We start from the raw sequence: 12366 nt of genomic DNA on the forward strand, positions 1-12366 counted from the left end.
GAAAACCCATCCTACTCCTCGGTTCAGTCCTCACATTGATCACTCTAGCACAATTCTTTTAAATGTCGCCCAAGTCAGTCCACCCTGATGCTTCGTTCCAGCGACTGTTCGCCCTTGCCCCCTTCCTGGCACCCTTGCCCCGCTCGTCGTCATTGTGACATCAGCCCGCCCGGCATGCCTGATCTCGTTCGTCGCGATGATGCCACTCGTCCCTGGTAGACGATGAGCTTGACAAACCAGCGAGCCCTGACTCGTCGCCTGACCCTGCCCCCTTCCCCACACCCCACCCTTCAAGGTGACCAACATTCGGCAAGGTACGCACGACATCGATTGGTCAACAAGAACTTAATGGTATATTTGCTTATTTTGATCATATAATTATTTTCTTTGAACTTGTATCATATATTGATATGAAACTTGAATTCTATATGACACTAGTTTTTACGGTCTTGCTTGATTGTATCATACAGTCTTTTTGGTCCCATGAATTCTCGTACTGGATGTTTGGTTTGTTGCCTCAGTTGCCACAATTTGTCACGTCTAAGGTTAGGCAAGTTTGACCAAGTTAGGTATGTGTTTGGTTTTAAGCCACAAGTGTGACAAGATTTTTCTCCTTCTACATTCGTCAATGATTTGTAAAAGTATAGCAAGATTCTTTTAGACGTAACAAACTGTGGCACATAATTTGAGCGTCTAACATTAGTTACTTTAGGCAAATGTGGCATAAAATTGTGTGGCATTTTTTAGCACCCTTAGTTAAGAACCAAACAGGCCCGTCCGTCACTTTTGGGAGGTTTCCTGCGATGATGCATCTGACATTTGTTTAGAACATTTTTTATACTGGTGGACATGGTCCATTTATTTGCAGTAGAATCATTCCGTTGTATGTGAGGGATTGATGCTTTTCTTGTCTTGATCTTGCCGCAGCAAGACAAGTTTACCCACCTGAAAGCAATCAATGTTAGTGAGTCATGTGCATAAATGCAAATGCAAATGTTCATGTGCCATTTCAAGTTAATTCTTATTGGGTGTCCGTTTATTTATTTATTTGTTTGTTTGTTTGTTTATCCGTGTGTTGTGTGGATTGGACTGCTCATATGGTACTGTTGCATGTCATGAACCACAGTTTCAGGTCATAGTTAGCTGTGCACATTGATGGGGATTGTTCAAGATTGATAAGAAGGTATATGCATTCTAGCTACTAACAAGTAGTTTCAGTAGACTCATCCTAGTCCAACTTCACCTTTATCCCTTGCATTGTTACCTAAGGTATTTCTTCTCACCAAGAAACCTTTTCTTGGGCGTCTACAGCCCAAAACATTTTAGCCGGACAACGACGTCAAATCTATAACGCCATCAAGAACAGCGTACGTGGTAGTTTTGAAGGCCAACCATGGGAGAAGCATCAAGAGCCAGCAGCTCAGCGTACCCGCTGCTCCTCGTGCTAGCGCTGGCGCATTGGCGCGGCGTCGCAGCGGCGAGCTCCACCACCTTCACCGTGTCCAACTACTGCTCCCAGCCCATATGGCCCGGGACGCTCGCCGGCGCGGGGACGCCGCAGCTGCCGACGACGGGGTTCAGGCTCGACCCGGGGCAGAGCGCGCTGGTGCCGGCGCCGGCGGGGTGGTCCGGCCGGCTATGGGCGCGCACGGGCTGCGCGTTCGGCGCGGGCGGCGAGGGCACGTGTCAGACCGGCGACTGCGGGGGGCGCTTGGAGTGCGCCGGCGCCGGCGGCGCGCCGCCCGCGACGCTGTTCGAGGTCACGCTGGGGAAGGGCGCCACCGGCCTGGACTACTACGACGTCAGCCTCGTCGACGGCTACAACCTGCCCGTCGTCGCCGTCCCGCGGGCGCCGTCGGGCGCCGGGTGCAACGCCACCGGCTGCACGGCCGACCTCAACCTATAGATGTCTGCGGGCCGCCCGTTTAGCCCGTGGCACGGCACGAATTTAGCCCGGTCCAAACACGACCCGGCACGGTCGGTTACGGGCCCGGGCCGGCACGGCCCGTTTAGCGGACCGGGTATGGGCAGATACGGCGGCCCGCGTGCTTTGGCCCGGCCCGGCACGATAAATGAGTCGGCCCGACGGCGGCCCGCGTCACAAATACAATATAGCGCAGGCCCAATTCAATTAAATAGCCGGGACTGTTATTTCATATTTGATAATCTCGCTTTTGTTGAAATGTCCGTCTTTCTCGTTGAATCATACACAGGGAGGAGAAAGTGTAAACTGCAGCGAGTGAGCAGGAGAGCGTCTGACCCTGTTTGTGTGGTCTGGGCCATGATTAACTTGGACCCGAAACGCTGCATCGCCCGCCCGCGCTTTTGGCAAGGATCCTAGTCATGCTGCCGTGTGTGTTCATTGCAAGGAATTGGTCAAGTATTCTAATCATGCTCTACTGCCTGCTCTTTGCTCCTAATCAAACGTTTATCAAGCATATATAAAATGTATACATAAATATAAAATGCATACGTAAATATTGATACATTTAATTCTAAGCAAAGAATATTGATACATTTAATACGCGTCCAAGTATATATGCATTTATATATTGCTCTATTGTTGGTTCGGGCCAGTGGCTGGCCCGGTACGTTGAGGCCCACCGGGCCAACGGGCCGGCCCGGTACGATTTTTCTCTGTCCGTGCCGGGTTTGGGCATGTCCCTAAGCACGTGGGCCAGCCCGACCCGGCCCGAAGCATCAACGGGCCGTGCCTGGCCCGGCCCTATTCGTACCGGGCCGAAACGGGTTCGGGCCGGGTCCGTGCCGGGTGGCCCGTTTGGACATCTATACCTCAACCGCTGTACGTCCCTTCCGCGTGACGTGCCCATGCATGTCGTGTGGCGTGTGCTAACTACTATAGTATAGTCTTGGCTGCTCTGACGCTTTTTGTGTGCACATGTGTCTGGCAGCGTGCCCCAAGGAGCTGCAGGTGGAGCGCGGTGGCACGGTGGCGTGCCGGAGCGCGTGTGAGGCGTTCGGGCAGGACCAGTACTGCTGCAGCGGCGCGTACGCGACGCCGGCGGCGTGCCGCCCGACGGCCTACTCGTCCATCTTCAAGTCGGCGTGCCCGCGCGCGTACAGCTACGCCTACGACGACGGCTCCAGCACCTTCACCTGCCACAGCGCCGCCGGCTACACCATCGCCTTCTGCCTCCCTCCGTCGTCCGGGTAATCTCGATCGCCGGCCGCACCCCGCACGTATCACCACCGACCGAAACGTGCATGTTTCGATGCGGTCAAAATCTGCTCCGCGATGGCATCGCATGCATGCCTGATGTGCCACTGGCAGAAGTTGAGGATTCATTTTTTTCCCCCTTGTCTGTCTGCTCGCGCAGGTTGCACGGCTCTGATGTCACTCCCCTCGTTTCGCCGCCGGCGTCTGGGCAAAGCACCGGCAGAGTTGGCGGCGATGGCGTCGGAAGCGCCGACCAGCCGCCTCATCCTGCTACTGGCAACAGTGATGGAGGGGGCTACCATCAGCTGTGGATGACGATGTCGCTAGCCAGCACGCTCCACGATCAGCTGTGGCTTCTGCTGCCTCTGCCTGCAGTGCTCTTGCTCCTCCTCTGACCACCCTCCCGGCCTCCCCTCGCTCACCATGAAGATGAAATGAAGCTCTTGTACTGTAAGGTTCACTCATTGACGGTATAGTCCCCATGCGTAGCAGCGGTAGTAAAACCATCCATCATGCCCAGTGGGGACGGAAACATGTACAGAATACAGATACAGACTGGATCCGTTTACGTATAGATTACGACGACCAAAACAGGCTGTTCATCGTTTGTTCCATGAACATTGTTTCTCTCACTTCTGTACCGTATGTGTGTACTATGGATTCATAGATCTTTCATGATGATGAGGAGGAGGAGGGGACGACAATAGGAGCCGGCGGCACGGAGTCCTCCAGCGGCCAGCACTCCCAGTCGCCGCTCTTGTTCTGCGACAGCGAGAAGTGCTTGGGCGTCCACACCTCCCCTCTGTCGTTCCTCTCCTTGGCGAACCTCCTCGCCGTGTCCTCCACCCGCCGCTTCGCCTGCTGGGCTGTCTCCCAGTCCTTCTTCAGGATCGCGTTGCTCACCTCGCCCCAGACCACGGCCGACTCCGAGGCCGACACGCCCTGTGAATTGTGATGTGACACGATCCATCATTCGATCCATGACATGACATGCATGTTCACCATCAACCACCACAATCAGCATTAGATCCATCCTACCTTTCGGTCTTGCACCACGGGCGTGGCGAGGTCACCGATGGCGCGCTGCGCGTCGTAGAGCACGGAGACCTCGCCGGTGGCGAGGTCCCTGCGCGTGACCTGGCGGTCCCAGAACCCGTCGATCTCGCACAGGGTGTCTCCGGGCTCAGCCGAGCGGAAGATCCTGCCCCTGACGCAGCGGGCGTCGCCGCCGCCGAAGCCGAGGAAGGAGCGGCGGGTCCGGCAGTAGCTGAGCTGGGCCTCGAGCCCGGACTCGGCGCAGACGACGCGGACGTCGCCGGACCACTCGCAGGCGGGCGACGGGAAGAGGCGGATCAGCAGGCCGGGGCACCCGATAACGTACGTCTCGGCGTGCCGGAGCAGGCGGAGCTCCCGCGCGCCGCGCACCGCGGCCTCCACGCTGGCGCCGTGGAACCGCGGCGCGGGGCTCTGGCACCACACCAGCCGCACCTCCCCGCGGGCGTCCGTGGCGTGCAGCGCTGTCACGGGCGGCCGGTGCGAGACCTGCTCCAGGAGCACGTTGAGGCCGCCGCCGCAGCCGGAGGTGGTGGAGACGTGGTGCGTCTCCCCTAGCACCGGGTTGTAGGGCGCGAAGCCGAAGATGGGGGGCCGCGTCGTGGAGATGCTCCACGCCACCACGCACGCCAGGCGCTCCAGGCTGTCGCGCCCCCGCGCGCACCGCCCCAGCAGGTCCTCGCCGGCGCAGTACACGCCCTCGCCGTACAGCTGCAGCTGCGACTTGGGCAGGTTGAACGTCGCCGGCAGCTGGGGAAATGATTGTTCAGTCAAAGTCAGAAACGCGTGAGCTGGTGGCAGAACGTGGCACTCGCGTGACGCGTCGCATATTCGCACGCACGCACCTGGAAGTGGGAGAGGTCAGAGCCCGGGCGGACGTTGAGGAAGAGGCTGAGCACCCGCTGGGCGAGATTGGCCGGGCGGAGCTCCGCCGCAAGGCCGCCCTCCAGCGACAGCGGCGGCGTCAGCACGACCGCGCACGCCGCCTCCGCCTCGTCCTCCGACTCCACCTGCATCACATACGCATTCCATTAGAGTCAGATGCAGCGTTCCGCATTCGTCAGGTCAAAGAACAACTTTTGTCCTCTTCTCTCTCTCTCTATCTCTGCAATTAAAAAGGGAGAAGGTTTATAATAATCCTAGACAATTAGCAGTAGAGTACAGCCAATAGACTGGGCGGTAGCGTCGGCCAGCATTTGCCAGGTTGCAAGCAAACGCGGCGCCGGCCGGCACGCTTCCCCGCGGGACAACGGCGACCAGAGTGCTCGAATCTCGATGTGGGCCATACCATTTGTCAATTAGCAGTAGAGTTATTGGGCAGTAGCGTCGGCGGCCAGCATTTTGTCAGGGTGCAAGCAAACGCGACGGCGGCCGCCGGCCGGCACGCAGCGGAAGACACGAGGCTGGCACGCTTTCCGCGTTCGACGACGGCGACGGCGACCAGAGTGCTCGATGGACCATTCCATTTGTCACGGGCGCACGGAGGTCGTCGGACGGAAAGGTGCACGGAACGCGGACAGACATTAGACATTAGAGAAAATGCAAGGGCGGCGGCGTGGCGGAACGGAACCTTTTTCCAGGAGCCAGCCGCGCAGCGCATTACCCGGTTCTTGTGTAAACGGAACCTTTTTCCAGCGAAAGATCTAGACCAAAAAGCTAAGCAAAGCAACGCTACCGATCGAGAGGAAACTGAAGGCCACACACGACACGACTCGCCAGGGGAATGACGTCCGGGAATCTTAGCCTCGTTTACTTCATTAATGGTTCGGCCAACGGCGGCGGATCGGTCGCCGCGCCGTCGCCGCCGGCGGTGGCCAGAGTGGGGAGGGAACGAAAGCACGCGGCGGCAGTAGTAGGGCCTCGAATCGATCGAAGTCAAGGCGGGAAGGCAGGGGGGACGACGTACCATGAGGGCGAGCCGCGGGCGGTCGAGCGCGCCGGCGGGAGAGAATTGAGAGAGCGAGCACGAGCTACCGGCGGGCAAGCGGCCGGACGACGACGCTACCAATCATCCCCTTCCTCCCTCCTCTCTTCTCCTCTCCTTTCTTTTCCTTTCCTTCGCTTTGCTTTTTGGGGCAGCTCCACACCGTACGTGTTATGCCTGGGCAGGGGCTAGCGCGTCGTCCATCTGTGTCTGATGTCTCCATATATATCTCGCGAGCTAGCAGCCTCACGACGTAAAGCTATTTTTAAACTTTCAAATATTTCTTTCCACCGTATGCTACTAGACCTTTTTTTCTCGAAAGCGCAGGAGAGCTGCGCGAAAATATATTAAAAAGGGGAAAAAAAGGTCTAAAAAGGACCCCAAGATACAGATAAGGCCGCCCTACGACTAGGTGCAGAGTAAGATATATGCTACTAGACCTTAAACTGATTCTAATCAAAACGTGCAGAGTAAGATAAAGAGACGTATAGAGTTTAGAATTTTGGAGTGACGGAATCCTATCACGGCGACTAGGTAGATTGTGAGCAATTTTACACGATTTTCACTAAAACGGTTTTCATAAAAACAGACTTAAAAACTGGGCGTTCAGTAGCCTGCAGCAGCTTCTAGCGATCACCACCAGGGAAAAAAAAGATGAAATAAACATAGTGAGATGATATGCAAAGAAATCAAGAGATGAGTATGCCATTTTGTTGGCTGGAATTATTGCTTACATTGTTTGTGAACAAATCAAGGAGGTACATGTCCGCATCTGTTGCTGTGAGGGCTAGTGGAGCTTTCGCTGTGGTGTGTTCACCACTGATCTTGCAAACTCAGCTATGCCATCAACACGCAAGTCCTATTTTGGTCTTTACGAATCGAAAAGCATTAAAAACATGACGAAGAAAAACGATACGCATACGCATGTCTCTTGCCAGACAACGACACTTCCACAGTTCCACTCCACCCAAAAAAAAGGAAAAATAAAAAGTAAAGGGAAAAACCGAGCATCCCGTGTCCCCAGACGCGCGCGCAGCCCAGGGCCCAACACTAGTCGTCTCCCGCCTAAAAGGCTGGGCCGGCGGACCCCAGGCCACGATTCCTCATCCAGTTTGAAATACCGCCTCCTTCCTCCTCTGGCTCAGCCCACACCCCGTAACGTCGAGACGTCGACAACCATATTTCTTTGAACGATGATCTTACAATACTATACTTTACAATTTTACAACGGTTATAACAATACTGTAGTTTTAGTCAGCTCTTAAAATACTATAATATTAGGAAACATTGTTCAGATGCAACTGTTGAATACCAAAAGTGGCAGACGGTCCGGCTCCAGGGCCCGGATGGCCACGCCCCCACGATCAGATTTGACTCGGACGATTATCTTTATCTCGTGTGTGTTTATCCATCTAATCAAGTGGGATCTGTTAGCTATCGTCTAAGAACGGGTCCAGACCTCCCCCATATATATATAAAGGGATACGACCGATTGAAAACCACCGAACACATTTCAATTGAACCAATCTATTTACCTTCATTTATCTCTCATACCTTATGAGTAGACAACGTAGCTTTAGTTTAAATCTATTTGTGGCCTGCCACTACCATCTCTCTTCGACTCTACGCCGACCAGAGACGCGCACAGGTGGCCTGTCGATCCCGAGGCACGCCTTGGAATCCCCCCCCCCTCGACGGGACCTCTCTCGATGGCGAGTTCTATGGTTCTTCGTGAATAAGACAACCCTCTGCGCCATCGCGGACCGTTCGGCCTAGGGTGTGGACCGTACGACCAGCGCGTAGGGAAGATCTGCTCCCGTAGCAAGGTCTTGGACCGTCCGGTCCCGTGTCGCGGACAGTCCGCTCCGTCGGGTTTTAGCTCTCCATACTCGTCCTCGCGACGAAAATATTTTCCCGCGGGGATCCCCACGAACGCTTGTGGGGGATTTCTTCTCCATCCCCGTTCCCCGCGGGGATAAATCCCCATCGAGGATCTGAAAGTCGCCTAGAGGGGGGTGAATAGGCAAATCTAAAATTTATAAACTTTAAGCACAACTACAAGCCGGAGTTAGCGTTAAAAATATAGTCGAGTCCGAAAGAGAGGGCAAAAACAAATCAACCAAAGAAATAGAGCGGATGACACGGTGATTTGTTTTACCGAGGTTCGGTTCTTGCAAACCTACTCTCCGTTGAGGTGGTCACAAAGACCGGGTCTCTTTCAACCCTTTCCCTCTCTCAAACGGTCACCTAGACCGAGTGAGCTTGTCTCCTCAATCAATTGGGACACTTAGTCCCCACAAGGACCACCACACAATTGGTGTCTCTTGCTTTGATTACAAAGATGTTGAGAACAAGAAATGGGGAAGAAGAAAAGCGATCCAAGCGTAAGAGCTCAAAGAACATGGGCAAAACTCTCTCTTCTAGTCACTAATTGCTTTGAGTGGAATTGGGACTTGGAGAGGCTTTGATTCAATCTAATTGTGTCTTGTATTGAATGCACTAGCTCTTGTATTGAATGTGTTGGTTGAAAAACTTGGATGCCTTGAAGTGTGGTGGTTGGGGGTATTTATAGCCCCAACCACCAAAGTGACCGTTGGGGAAGGCTGCTGTCGAAGGGCGGACCGGACAGTCCGGTGCGTCACCGGACACTGTTTGGTGCGCCAGCCACGTCACCCAACCGTTAGGGTTCGACCGTTGGAGCTCTGACAGGTGGGACCACCGGACAGTCCGGTGGTGCACCGGACATGTACTGTTCACTGTCCGGTGCGCCTTCTTGCGCTGCTCTGACTCTGTGCGCTCTGTCCGCGCACTGTGCACCTGTCAGTCGACCGTTGAAGTCGACCGTTGCGCTTGGAAGTCGTTGCTCCGCTGGCACACCGGACAGTCCGGTGGCACACTGGACAGTCCGGTGAATTATAGTGGAGTGGCTTTTCCAGAAACCCGAAGGTGGCGAGTGGGAGTTGATCCACCCTGGTGCACCGGACACTGTCCGGTGGCACACTGGACAGTCAGGTGCGCCAGACCAAGGCAGCCTTCGGTTTTCTTTTGCTCCTTTTCTTTTGAACTCAATCTTGGACTTTTTATTGGTTTGTGTTGAACATTTGGCACATGTAGAACTTATAATCTAGAGCAAACTAGTTAGTCCAATTATTTGTGTTGGGCAGTTCAACCACCAAAATCATTTAGGAAAAGGTTTGACACTATTTCCCTTTGAATCTCTCCCTTTTTGGTGATTGATGCCAACACAAAACAAAGCAAATATATAAGTACAGAATTGAACTAGTTTACATAAGATAAGTGCAAAGGTTGCTTGGAATTAAACCAATTTATATTTTCATAAGATATGCATGGATTGCTTTCTTCATTTTAACATTTTGGACCACGCTTGCACCACTTGTTTTGTTTTTGGAAATTCTTTTCGAAATTCTTTTCAAGGTCTTTTTGCAAATAGTCAAAGGTATATGAATAAGATTCTGAGAAGCATTTTAAGATTTGAAATTTTCTCCCCCTGTTTCAAATTCTTTTCCTTTGACTAAACAAAACTCCCCCTCAATGAAATTCTCCTCTTAGTGTTCAAGAGGGTTTTAGATACCAATTTTTGAAATATATCACAAATACAATATTAATTGAAAACAACATTTAAAACTTAGTCTTGTTTCGAAAATTTTTGAAAATGGCGTGGTGGTGCGGTCATTTTGCTTTAGGCTAATACTCTCTCCCCCTTTGGCATAAATCGCCAAAAATGGAGTCATTAGAGCCCTTTAAAATCTCTCCCTTTGTGGTCAACAATATATGAGTGAAGAATTATACCAATGTGGAGAGTGATGCAGAGTGACGGCGAAGGAGAAGTAATACAATGGAGTGGAGTGGAAGCCTTGTCTTCGCCGAAGACTCCATTTCCCTTTCAATCTATGACTTAGCATGAAATACACTTAAAAATCACATTAGTCATAGCAAACGAAAGAGAGATGATCAAAGATACATAAATGAGCTATGTGTGCAAAATATCAATCAAAATTCCTAGAATCAAGAATGTTTAGCTCATGCCTAAGTTTGGTAAAGGTTTTCTCATCTAATGGTTTGGTAAAGATATCGGCTAATTGTTCTTTGGTGCTAACATAAGCAATCTCGATATCCCCCTTTGTTGGTGATCCCTCAAAAAGTGATACCGAATGGCTATGTGCTTAGTGCGGCTGTGCTCAACGGGATTATCCGCCATGCGGATTGCACTCTCATTATCACATAGGAGAAGAACTTTGGTTAATTTGTAACCATAGTCCCTAAAGGTTTGCCTCATCCAAAGCAATTGCGCGCAACAATGGCCTGCGGCAATATACTCGGCTTCGGCGGTTGAAAGATGTAACACCCCTGGTGTTACATGAACTAAAACTCTGACATGTCATCATAAGCATTTGCATTAACTTGCTTGATACACCTAGAATGCATTCACTAGATCAAAATTTTACAATAAGGTGATGTTGTGTGCAGAGTAGAGGACCTAGTTAAGGACCTAAGCTAAATAGGAGTAAGTCATCCCTTGAGCATGTAACAAATTGACTTGGAGTCTTGAAGTGCTAAAGGCAATTCCTAGAGTCTATAGAAAATTTGTTTTCAAAGGTAGATCAAGTGGAAGAAAATACTTGGACCGAAGGATTAACTTCAAAATCCTAAGGCTTGAAAACCTTGATTGGAATTAAGTGTAAGCAAACAACTCCTAAATCAAGGATACTTTGGACCTGAATTCTATAAGCCAAAGGTGAATTTGAGATTAAGGAGTAACTTTGCTTTAGGAGGATGGAGAAGTTTGATTTTGATATGTGGATTAGAAGTAGTGAAGTACTTAGGGTGGTTGAGTATCTCTAAACTCTAAACTGGAGCCCAAAAGTTGATTTGGAGATTTAGCCATATTTTGCAAGAGGTCAAAATACCAAGGTGGTAGGATTTCCAAAGTTGCACAATTTTGTTATTTGGAGATTTCCAAGTTGTGTGGAGAAATTCACAAAGGTTCAGTTTTGGAGTTCCTGAAAATAGCAGCAACTAGGCAATTTTAGTCCTTTGTAACTTTTGATCTAAAACCATTTTGAAGATGATCATTATAACAAAGTTATAGAGCTACATGAGGAGTATAAGTTTGGTTAAGTCACCTAGCCCTAAAACTGTTTGGAACGTAGAGAAAACCTGGTCCAAAGTAAAGCTGTCAGAAATTGTAGGTTTCAGACTTAGTGAAATTCAGATTCTGAATTTCAGCAATTGGAGCAAACTTTGGGCTATTGTAGTTTGGAATCCAAGAGGTTTTGGTTAATGGTCACTATATAGAAATTGTAGAATAAGTATAGGAGAGCAGCTTTTATTAAGTGTGACAGCCCTGGAACTATATACAACTAGGAGAAAAGGTGATCCAAAGTGTGGCTGTCAGACTTTTGAATTTCAGATTGTGAACAGTGTCTGAAATCAGATTTCTGTGTTTTGATAGCAGTTTTGGAGCTGGTTTGTGGCTGTTCTATAAGGTTTTGTGCTGTGGTGTTTATAGAGAAGTTGAAGCCTATATGATGGTGAACAAGTTTCTTTAAATGATTTTGGCTTGTTTGCACATAAAAAGTGGAGAAAAATGCCCCCAAAGATCAGCTGCTAGGCATTTCTGTAACTGAATTTGGTTCAGTGGCTGAAACCTGAAATCAGTGAATAGTGTCAAGTTTGGAGCTCCTTGGTGATCAATACATGTGCTTTTAGGCTCTAGTTTCTGTAGTAAACTTGGAGATAAATATTGGGGGAGTAACCCTTGGTAAGGGTCATGCCCTTGAATCTGCTTAGAACAGGGATAAAATGGCGTCCCAAAACATGCTGTCAGACTTTTATTTCAGACTTGGTTCAGTTATCTAAAAAAATTTAGTGGGTTTTGCTCAACTTTGGAGCCCTGTAACTTTTAACCTCTGAGCTTTTAGTTATAAATCATTATAGCAATATTGTAAAACTACCATAGGAGAATATATTTTGTTAAGTTACTCAACCCTAAAGCCCTATGGTACTAAGTGTAAAACTGGTCCAAAGCAGGGTTGACATGGTTGCAGATTTCGGACTTAGTGCTGAATTGGCACTGCAGAACTCATATTTTGGAGCAACTTTGGGATCTCTTTGTGATCAATCTATGGAGTTTTAAGCTAAGAGCTATATAGCAAAGTCAAAGACCGAAGAAAGGTGAACAAGTTTTATG

At 50.4% G+C, this 12366-nt stretch overlaps 2 protein-coding genes across 3 annotated transcripts; one reads left to right on the forward strand and one right to left on the reverse strand.

Annotated features, from left to right (window-relative positions):
• Window positions 1-1393: 1393 nt before the first annotated feature.
• On the forward strand, window positions 1394-3790 carry LOC103655253 (pathogenesis-related thaumatin-like protein 3.5). The gene is made up of 3 exons (XM_020552042.1): window positions 1394-1904; window positions 2913-3171; window positions 3339-3790. The coding sequence occupies exons 1-3, from the start codon at window positions 1394-1396 to the stop codon at window positions 3571-3573; spliced, it is 1005 nt and encodes a 334-aa protein (XP_020407631.1). The 3' UTR covers window positions 3574-3790.
• LOC100217187 (uncharacterized) lies at window positions 3665-7056 on the reverse strand. 2 transcript variants are annotated; one of them, XM_008678486.3, is made up of 4 exons: window positions 6890-7056; window positions 5077-5241; window positions 4217-4981; window positions 3665-4120 (listed from the first exon to the last, which is right to left on the reverse strand). In XM_008678486.3, the coding sequence occupies exons 1-4, from the start codon at window positions 6917-6919 to the stop codon at window positions 3851-3853; spliced, it is 1230 nt and encodes a 409-aa protein (XP_008676708.1). In that variant the 5' UTR covers window positions 6920-7056; the 3' UTR covers window positions 3665-3850.
• Between the last annotated feature and the right edge of the window lie 5310 nt (window positions 7057-12366).

Source organism: Zea mays, chromosome 4 (genome assembly GCF_902167145.1).
Source record: "Zea mays cultivar B73 chromosome 4, Zm-B73-REFERENCE-NAM-5.0, whole genome shotgun sequence".
Lineage (NCBI taxonomy): Eukaryota > Viridiplantae > Streptophyta > Magnoliopsida > Poales > Poaceae > Zea > Zea mays.